Raw genomic sequence first — 11,124 nt, 5'->3', positions numbered from 1 at the left:
GCAGACATGGTACCATCCTCTTTATAGTAACATTGCTTTATCTCCTTCTTTGTTTGGATGGATTGGAATGGTGAGACATGATAGGCATTCGCTCAGCTCCAGAACGCTAGGATATCAACAAAATAAACAACCCAGTGGGGTTGCCACTGTGTACAGTACCTTCAGCTTTCCCAAAGTGTTTTCACACCCATTTTACTCAACCCAGATAAAAACTATCTGGTTTACAATCCAGAAAGTGAAAACCACAAGCGACTCATCCTGGATCCTGCAGACAGACTTGGACAATTGTGGCCAGACTTCAAATCTTCAGTCCGCCCTTCCCAGCAGGACATTGTACAGTGCTTCTAGCTTGTTGTCCCTATTCTGAGGGACACTCTTCATATTCGCTCAGGCTGCTTGTCAGCTAGCAATGCTATCTAACTAGACAACCATTTTTTTTAAAGAGAAGAAAACAAACATTCTTCTTTGAAAAACATGAAATTCTTCTTTGACAAGTACATGTAGATTAAAAAAATAAACGTGGCATCCCTCTGTATTGCCGCTTTATGGATGTCTTTTCCAGATGAAAAGGTCTTGCTGAGAAACAGTTCATTGACCTCTCATTTCTGTACACACAATACTCCTTACTAATAGCAGGACCTTCGCACTGGGAAATTATTTGCTAAATATTTCCCACTGGCTCACAGCTTGGCCTGTCAATTTCTGCCAGATGTGAGACATCTGAACTGTTGCAACAAAACAGGACAAATTCAAAGAGATATATCCCAGATGGAGAAGAGGACAGCTGTCCTCGGGAGTCTATCACAGGGCCAGCTCAGAGTGTTCAAATTTCTCATGACCCTGCTCTACCTGCATCTCACCATAGCTTTTACATGACTGAAAAGCATTCAAGAGGTTGACCAGATAGCCATATGAAACGCTAAGCTGACAGCCATAGAGAAGCAGTGATGGCCCCATGCTTCATGATCATGTGATGGTGTTCAAGACCCCATGGCAGGGAGTAGTGTGGAACCCACTGTCAGGTGAAGGACTTCAAAGGAAGGTTGCCATCTGAGGGTGGCGCTCGTTCTTCTCTTGTCCAGGCAGCATTCAGGCACACTGATCTGATGTGCCCTTGGCTTGGTAAAACCCAGCAGTGATCCTACTCATACTGTTTCTGTCTTGGGAAGGGTCACTAGCCCTGAATGCTTGCTTGGGGAGGTGACTGGAAGAAAAGCTTGTTCCGTACCAGGTTTAGAAATATCTGGAAAAATACTCTGTAGTCGTGCAAACTTCTGTAAAAAGCAAAATGAAAAGATTTGAAGTATGAATTATTGGGAAAACTTGGCGACTGTCATACTATCCCCCAAGAGCTGTCTGGACACCTCATTTTGGAAGCACTTGTTATACTCACCACCCCTCATTATTTACAAGCTGTAAGTACCACCTCCCTGATATTTGCAAATCTTATCAGGAGACTCACTGACTCCCAACTGCCATGCTCTCTAGCCCCTACTGTCACACAATGTGGAAAGCCAGTACCTGTAGAAGCTGATAGCTGCCAACAAGAAACCAAAGGCAACCATCTTAAATGTATTGACCATCCTAGTTTCCTTCTTCTGAACAAACAACCCTGCTGACCAAACTGTGAGCTCTAGGAGGCCAGGGACATAGCACCCATTTCAGTCCCATGCAGTGGTTGGGACTGTACGCAGGAGATTCTCATGGAATTCTTTTGTTTTATTTGTATATATTTGCTTTTTATTTAAAAATCATTTCAAATAAAGTTCCTATTTTATCTGGAACAGATTTATGAAAGACTCTAAATTTAATGAATAGTACCACTGAAAATACATTTGCCTTAAGAAGCCTTTTCAGATTAATTGATGTAATCATTCTTTAAGAAATTGATACCATTCAGAAAAATCTTAGTATGTTACTCAAAAATTCATTTCAAAGTCATGAGTATTGCAAAAATACACTTTCCCACCTTTGCCTGATTATGAAACACCAGTATTTCATTTTGTTCTGTTTTTTTTAAATAAACTGGTGACTTGAATTTTTATTCACATATAATAATTTTATATAGTTACGGGATGGGATGTGGTGTTTGTTGATTGATTTTTAAGATGGAAATCAGAAACATGATTTACACAGTAAGAGGGATGGAAAATTGAATACAAGGACACAGTAGGAGACAAGAGCCAGCCTTGGGATGGCTCCAGGATGAGTTTATTCTGGTGCCCATGTAGCCAGCCCTTCTGGTGGCCTGGAGACATATGGGGATGATTGTTTCCCAATTGGTCAGAATCTCAAATGGCCCTGTTCCCTGAGGGCCACGGTCAGTCCAGGTGAATAGCCAGGCAAAATGGGCTTAAGGGCTTCCATCCAGAGCCTATGACCAATATGCTAAAGGGCATGTCAAGAGTGCCCAAGTACTTCCAGTCGCCCTCCCTTCCTGAGGACCTTGCGGGTACCCTAGCATTGACCCTCTGAGGATTAAATCTTAAAAAGGATGAGAAATGCAAAACTGTAAGTTGATCCACTAAGAGAAAACAGGCTCAGGACAGTGCGATCAAAGGGGATGCCACAGCATTGCAAAAGTAAGGCCTCTACCCTGAGGTGGTGGACGCTGACCACATCGTGACCACAAGTCCTTCAGGTCTTCATGGGATTCTTCACACTTTCCTACACAACCCCACCTGGGTTACCTGCATTGCCTCACAGGCTTTACACAATGTTCCAAGTGACTCACTAAACCAAAAGCAAGCTGGAGGAATCCCAGTGCACTTCCCAGTGTGGAGGCCTCAAACTGCCTTACCTTCAGAGAGTAAGTTTTTAATTACCCATGGTGTCTACAAAACCTACAGGCCTCAGCGGGGCCCTGGGGACCATGTCACAGCAACAGATGTTTTGAACAGAAACTTACACAAGTGAAAATGATGAGGGTCAGGTAGAAAATGACCAGAGAGCAGAGCAGCACGGCTTCAGCCCTGTACTTCCTGAAAGGCGATTCTGCAGCTTCCTTAGGACATCCTGAAGCAAGAAAAGGAACCTATGAAGACACTGAAGGACTATTATACCCTGCCCCACTCATGCTTCCTCTGGTCCTAGTATACCCATCCCCACCCTCAGGAAAGACCAGTCGTGGTGGTAGTGACAACAGTCTTAAGTGGGTGCTGTCACATCGCTCTGGCTGTATGCCACGGGAAGGGTAGTATGTTTGCTGAGCTTCCAGGACCATAAACTACCATAACTTCTTGTGACTAGGTTGAAGTCTTATGTAAGTGACCTCAACTTAAGGGACTCAGACTAGTAAATGAGGCTGGGGATCTGCCTGTTCTTGTCCAAGAGCTTCGTTTTATCTGACTTCTTGAGACAGGCCATCATGTAGTCCAAGTTGGCCTTGAACTCATCATGCAACAGAGATGACTCAGAACTCCTTGATCCTCCTGCCTCCACCTTCTAAGTGCCCAGATTGTGGGCGTGTGCTACCATCCCTAGTTTTTATTGGTACTTCAAACCGAACCTAGGGTTTCCTGCATACTAGCCGAGCATTCTCCCATTCCCAAACACTCAACTGTGTTCTTAGAGAAGGCCAGCAGCACAGGGTGGGAGGACCAGCTCCCTCGGGATGTTTGAGGCTGTGGCTGTGGCTATGGCACTATAGGAGAGCAGAAGGGAAGCCCCAGCCAGGAACAGCCTGGGAGAAGGGCCGTGTCCCATTCAGACACTAGCCGATGTTTGGCTTGTGCTACGGTGAGGTTGCCAGCGGGCTTGGCTCACTGCCTGGGCAGGGGCAGGCAGCAGGCAGATGATTCCAAGAAATCATTCCCTTGAGTCTTACAGAATTGAGATTAGATTCAAAATTGCAATGCAGTGGTCTAGGAATAGATTCTCCTGAGGGTCTATAACTCAATGGAAAAGGTTGAGAGACATTATCTTAGGGATCCCTAACAATTATGACTGAGTATTCCATCTACCACAGGCACCATACATAGCATCCTGGTGTGATATTTCATTAAATTTAACAGCAAACTCAGCATACAGATGTCGCTGGCCCCATTTGAGAGATGAGCCTTCGATTAAAACAGTGACAAAACAAGCTACACACTAGTGTCACTGTCAACGTTTGAGCCAGATCTAAACAATTCATTGCAGTCTGACCCTTAACTTGAAGGCAGTAGAGAAGATAGAAGGCAACCAGCCATGCTCTTCACTACCTCTCTGTCTCTCCTAACACCCCCCCAAGGCTATTCTCATTTCTTATCCATTTGGATATTTGTTGAGGGCATACTGTGTACTGAGAAAAAAAAAAGCACGAAACAGAGACTAGCTTGTCCGTGGGAAAGATGTATATTTAGCTAATCTACACATTGCATGGCAAGTGTACAATGTATCACAAAGACAAGCAAACCAGGGCAGAAGGCTGGATATTGAAAAGGGTGTAAGGTTGTGTGTGTGAGTACACACACACACACACACACACACACACACACACACACACACGTAGCAGTGAGCAAAGTGCAAACACTAGCTAGTCCTTTCAAAAGCAGCCATGTTCTTGTGATCTGAAGATTATTATCTTAGTCCTGATAGCTTTCAGATAGGTGACACAAGAGTGTACCTGTTGTACAAAACCAGGGCCTTACAGACAATGTGTTTGTCATTTCTGGACTTAGTCCCTGCAAGTGTTAGGCAAAAGTCAGTGCATAGATTAAGCTACATAGAGAAAAACTCATGTTCTTTAGAGGAATTCACTTCCAGCCACAGATGTTTTCCTAAGCTGCAGGGTCAGATTCTGGAAGAGGAGAGACTTCAGGACCCACAGAAAGCACACCCCAGTCTGTGAGAGGAAGCAAGGTGAGCTCACCTGTCACTTTCAAAATCACAGTGCCACTGAAGTTTCGCTGCCCTCCAAGCTCCTGCAGGGCACACCTGTAGGTGCCAGAGCTGCAGATGGTAGTGTTTTGGATCGTCAAGGAATAAGATTTTGTCGGTGCCTCAAAGGAGCTGTTTTGTCTGCTCTGGGGGAGCTCCATCCTCTCCTTGCCGCCCTCTGAGAGCTGTGAGGAAGCAACCAGAGTCAGACTTAACTGCCAGACTGACAGGAAGGGCTCACAACTTATCACAAAACCATCAAAAGTGTGCATTTGTCAAGCAAGATGTGGTGACTTTTTTTTTTTTTTTTCATACCTGTGAATTGAGAGAAGAGAATCTACAGAAAACACACTAAGGCTATGTTTGTTTTGAAGTAAGATCAGAATGTGTTTTGTGATTGAAACACCAGTAACCCAACCTCAACCCTGCGGGGGTGAGCGAGGGCACTGTGTGCATCACTCTGGGTTGGATTTTGTTCTTGTTCTCTCTTAAGTGTTCTTTTGTGTTTTGTTTTGTATTTTGTTTGTTTCAGATGCTAACTTATCCACTATCTGGTTCTTAATCTTGGATGCCAGCCTGCTTCTTGGAAACTTCCTAAATCTGTTAAAAAAGACAAAAACACTGCTAGACAACTCAACTGAACCCAAGGCACAGATGAGCAACAGCCCCTGTTGGCAGGCACCTTCAGTGTTTAAGGTCACAAATGACGAAGTAACTAACCATGCTTATCTGTCTTCTGAGGCAGCAAGACGAGGAGACTGGCATGAGGAAGTTTTGTTTTGTTTTTGATTTTTTGTTGTTGTTGTTTGTTTTGTTTTGTTTTGCATGAGGAGGTTTGATGAGTCATATCAAACTACATAGGAAAAGCCAGTGACGAGCCATCCTGATGGGCTAGATGCCCAAGCTAGCCAAGCAACTTAATTTTTTAAAAAATGTATTATTAAATTATATGTTCTTAATTTCTCTTGAGCGATCTTAGAGATTCAGTTATGGGTTGTTTTCAGCATGTTCTTCTACTTAGAAGTGTAACATACACCACATTCAATATCTCTTTCCCATACATCTCTTAGTGCATGTGTTTGTGTGTGCTTACATGCACATGCCCATAAGTGCAGGTGTGTGTGTGTGTGTGTGTGTGTGTGTGTGTGTGTGTGTGTGTGTGTATGCAGAAGTCTGAGGACAACCTCTGCTGCATGTCTCAGGTGAGATCCACTTTGTGTTTTGAGACAGGATTTCTCACTGGCCTGAAACTTTCCATGCAGGCTAGCCTGGCTTGCCAGTGAGTACCAGACCTGACTACGGCACTGAAACTACAAACATGCCCCTCTGCATCTGGCTTTTTACTGTGGGCTCTGTGAATCAAACTCAGGTCCTCATGCTTGCAAGGCCAGAACATGTTTCTAATCTGCACTCACCTGTTGGTTCCTCCACCTAAATGGCTTTAGGCACATTCAAATTTTGACACCACAGCACACTGTTTACAAGGTTCACACTCAGAGAAATGTGCATTTAATTGTTTTAAAAGCACCAAAAATGTCTCATAATATTTTAAGTAAATTTACAATGTCGTATTAGGCCACATTTATAGCTATTCTGAGCCACATGTGTCCTTCAGGCAACAGGTTGGACTCACCTTAATTAAAAAGCTTCTAAAATAGGGTTTCAGTAACAACAGTAAAGCAGAAGATTGTTTTCAGTACTGGCAGGAAACCAGCATCCCTAAACAGCCTGGACTGCCCTTTGTTGCTTGGCTGGGGACCAGTAGGCAGCCCTGGGACAAGTGACATTCCTACTCTCATAAGAGCACCCAAGAGTCACCTCAGAAAAAGGGTCACATTACCAGACTTCTCTATACCAGCAGTTGCAAATAGTGAATGGGGAGCATGCTGTGATTCCTCAGCATTCATTCAGAGGGGACTCTGGGAGGAAACTAGATAACCAGGATGTTGGGGGTCAGTCTGTGAAATAAAAGTGCACACGCTCACTTATGTGTGTGTGCATGAACACAAACACACATACTCGGGGGTTAGTGGAAGGCAAGCATTGCACAGCAAGGTCACTTAGCTTCAGGCCCAGCTTTGAGCGTGCTGGTGCTGACATTCCTGTGGAGTGGGCTACAGAGCCATCTGCTGGCAGATTTATGCTCACTCCCAGAAGCAAGCAGAAAAGAACAGCTCTTGTCAGGCTGTCTGCGGACATAAACCCCATCTCATGGCAGTCCTTCCCATTTTCAAAAGTTCCTTACTAAATGATCAAGAATCTCCAGGTGAAAGCTAAAATCATGCGGGGGCCTTTGGAGGTTCAGAAATACAGCAACACTGGGGCAGGGGACTTGGTTCAGCCAGCAAAGTGCTTGCTGTCCAAGCACGAGGACCTGAGTTCAATCCTCAGCCCTGACATAAAACAACTTGGTGTGGTGGGTGAAAGCCCATAATCCCCATGCTTGACCAGTAGAGACAGGAGGATTCCTGGGGTTTGAGAGCCAGTGAGTCTAGTCAAACTGGGGGGACTCTAGGTTCGATGGAAGACCCTGTCTTTAAAAATAAGGCAGGCAGCCGGGGGGCGTTGGTGGCGCACGCCTTTAATCCCAGTACTGGGGAGGCAGAGGCAGGTGGATCTCTGTGAGTTCGAGGCCAGCCTGGTCTCCAGAGCGAGTGCCAGATAGACTCCAAAGCTACACAAAGAGACCCTGTTTCGAAAAACTAAATAAATAAATAAATAAATAAATAAATAAATAAATAAAAAGGCAGGCGGTGATTGAGCGACACCTAGCAATGACTCCTAGTCTCCACACTCATGTATACACATGCACAAACATACACAGGTGCGTGTTTAAACACAAAGTAATGAAAGGAGGCAGCTGAAGAGCCATCAAAGAAACAGAGCATCCGACAGACTCACGGACAGGTAGAGCCAGCTCCTCGTGGCTTAGGACTTTCTCCACCCCTGACTGTCCAGCTGCCACATAGGATCAGCCTGAGCTGATTAGCCCACCTCGGTCTCTGTGCAGCCCTGATCACTGCTCCATCCATCTCTTGTTTTCTAAATCAACTCTCAATGGCAAATACGGCTGCAACAGGCACTTAGCGATGACCTGCCTCTGCTTTCCTCCCAGGGAGCTCTTTTCCATCAAGAGGGCCCCCTCTCAGTTCAGAAAAGCCCATGACAAAGTCAAGATCAAAACCAACAGCCGTCTCTGGAGCTGCTGGATAATCGAGGATGCCTGTTCTGAGAAAGCTAACTGGTGGGACTTGAGAAGCAGGCTGATGGTGGAGATCTGAGCTGCTTGGAGTAACCGTCTATCAATCTGCAAAGGAATTCATTGTGCCACAAGACAGCTCCAACAGCAAGGAGTACACTTTGTGCTCAGATTTTTATGGGCTTCCGGAACAATTCTAGTGCTTCCATTCCAGTTGCTAGTAGGAAAACAAAAGCCAGGTGGGACGGTAAGGACAGAGGGAAGAAATGAAGGGAGATGCAGAACAAGGTTGTCCATGCAATAGCCGGCCAAATTCTGCCTTGCTAAACCATCACAGGCATCAGCAGAATTACAGGCAAATACTTCTGTTCTCACAGGTCTCCTCCAAAGACTCTTTCTTCCCAGTGCCACAGAGGTCCAGTGCCAGGGAACTAGCCAAACCAAGAACTCTTGCCAAATGAGTGACAGCACTCTGCTTGATAAGTAACCACAATGTTGTTGCGTCTTAGCCATAGGAATCTGTCTAAGACCTTTAGTGAGTAAGCGAAATCACAGGTAGAACTGAGCCTGTCTATGGAAAGGCACAATGGTTTTCTCCTATACATACCCACTCAGGACAGTTTAGCTTCTAAAGCAGGTGTGGGTTTTCTGTGCACATTTTTTTTTTTTGCCCACAAAATTAATACATTTTCTATCTCAATGAAGCATTTTCGACACACCGTGACCACGGCTTTTACAGACAACTGAATGAGTAATCATTTCCTTTCCCTTCTTCAAAATATCAGGATAAAGGATGCATTGTTACCACAGACCCCAGCAATCTCAGCATGAGGAGCTTGAGTTTTCATCTTTTCTTAATAAGTCATCTGTTCCCTTATAGGAAACACTTCATAGTTTTTCTTTGGCATCACTACTCTTGTGTTTTGGGCCCAATTAATTAAATTGGAAGACTTGAATGCAAGCAACCTGATACTAAGTGTATCTGATGACCAAGGAGACTCCTTGGTAGCTAGAGGAAGGTGTGGCTGAGCTGAACAAAAGGTGATTCACATCCCAGACAGGACAAGGTGTGAACATTGGAGCTGGCTCAAAATCAGTACTGGCAAGAGCAGCTTTTTAAACATTCCAAGTCTAAAAGTGTTTCATTGCCTCTCTGCAAAAGCGTTTTAGGAAATAGTAATTTATAACAAAAGGAACCCTCCGATTCATTCATAGGCAAGCATAATTGACAGGAACTGTTTAATGCACACTCCGTGATACTAATATCGCTGTACAGCCTGTGAAAACACAACATAATTTGGGCAAATTAATTTCTCAAAACGCTCATTCCAATGCTGTTTTAAATATCTGCACTCTGTGGTTTAACTTTTATGCTGACAACTGAACTTTTTTTTATTGAATTAGAAAAAAAAATTCGACATCCCATTTACAGAAAACCTAAGGACTTTGATTTTTCTTAAGGCTTCCAATTTGAATAAATGACCAAAATATGGTATTCTTTGTCTGAGACAGAGAGTTGACCTTAAGGAAGCCAGAAGGCCTAAATTAAATTGAGTTTTCCCTTTAATTTGTTGAACACAACATCAAGCAAACACAAGTACTGATTTTAAGAACATGTGAATTAAATATAATTTTTTAAATAAATGATAGACAAATTTGAATGAGTACAAACTAAATAAATAATACTGGGATAGAACCCATATTTCCACTAAGAACTACCAAGTCAAAATAATTTTTAAACAATTTTGTGTCGTTTTATTCAAATATATGACAATCAGACCTGGTAGGACAGCCTGTGATCCCAGCTACTCAGAAGGCTGAGACAGGAGGACTGAAAGTTCAAGGCCAGCTTAGCCAACTTAGAGAGACCTTGTCTCAAAATAAAAATTATACAGAGGGCTTGGAAGCTTGAGGAAAAGCCCATAGGACAAAATGCTTGATGTGTAAGTGTGAGGCTATGAGTTCAGATCCTCAATCCCCATGTAAAAGCCAGGCATGCCTGGAACCCCCGTACTAAGAGTTCAGAGACAGGTGAGTGAGCCCCAGGGACTCACTGGCCAAGAGGTCTAGCTGAAATAGTGAACTCCAGATTCAGTAAAAACACCTTGTCACACACACAAAAAATAAGGTGGGGGGTAGCCAAGGAAGGCATCCTAACCCCAGGTTCTAGCTTCCACAAACATAGGCACAGATGCATGAATATACACACACAATATACTGGGACACAGCACACACATCCACAACACACACACACACACACACACACACACACACACACACCATACATGTACACACACACAACACACACACACACACACACCATACATGTACACACACACAACACACACACACACACCATACATGTACACACACACAACACACACACACACACACCATACATGTACACACAACACACACACACACACACACACCATACATGTACACACACACAACACACACACTCCATGTGAACTTCCTACAAATGGCCAAATTTGATTGTTAAGGCAACATTACTATTCCTATAGCAAACAAGGAATTTGGATCACAAGCTTGAGGTCTGAATAAATCAGATATGAGGTCTACTAAAAATGTGATCAAAGCTTGATGAAAAGAAAGGTTTCTTTTGAAAGGAAAAGTGACACAGAATTTAAACATTTCACTTACTGATTTGATAGAGCACATTGAAAGAGGGAGACTTCAAGTGTTTAAGGTGTCATTCCATTAATCTGATGTGTCCCAAGCATACTGGAACAGCTTTTTGTTAATTGCATTTCTTGTGCACTAACATTCATGTACTTTGGTTTTAACTCAATTAAAGTGCTAATATAATCTCCATTCATCATAAAAACAGCTCTTTATAATGTGCAAAATAGTTTGGCTCTGAGGTTGATGTCATAATGAGGATAAAATGTATGAGCATTAATGTCGGGCTTTTTTCTGAGTGTAGTTTTATTAGAAAAATGATTTTCTACTTTGAAATGTACTGAGTCTAACAGACACAGTTGGATTTATGGCTGTTAACAAGAGTAATGAGTATGGCAGAGGTGGCCTAATTAAGAGCATTG

At 43.5% G+C, this 11,124-nt stretch overlaps 1 protein-coding gene across 3 annotated transcripts in view; it reads right to left on the bottom strand.

The window, feature by feature from the left end:
* Positions 1–1,145: 1,145 nt before the first annotated feature.
* Cd83 (CD83 molecule) overlaps positions 1,146–11,124 on the bottom strand; it is a 19,070-nt gene continuing 9,091 nt past the window's right edge. Inside the window, exons 3-5 of one of the 3 annotated variants that reach the window (XM_027410452.2) lie at positions 4,853–5,045; positions 2,909–3,015; positions 1,146–1,274 (exon numbers count right to left, since the gene is read on the bottom strand). In XM_027410452.2, coding sequence (XP_027266253.1) covers positions 1,146–1,274; positions 2,909–3,015; positions 4,853–5,045 — 429 coding nt within the window. Of the gene's footprint in view, positions 1,275–2,908; positions 3,016–4,852; positions 5,046–11,124 lie in introns of those variants that run through there. The other 2 variants (XM_035441529.1, XM_027410453.2) reach the window with 2 other exon arrangements.

This window comes from Cricetulus griseus, chromosome 3, assembly GCF_003668045.3.
Source record: "Cricetulus griseus strain 17A/GY chromosome 3, alternate assembly CriGri-PICRH-1.0, whole genome shotgun sequence".
Taxonomy (NCBI): Eukaryota; Metazoa; Chordata; class Mammalia; order Rodentia; family Cricetidae; genus Cricetulus; species Cricetulus griseus.
The sequence above is the reverse complement of the archived record's forward strand: the minus strand, read 5'-3'. Positions and strand labels throughout refer to the sequence as shown.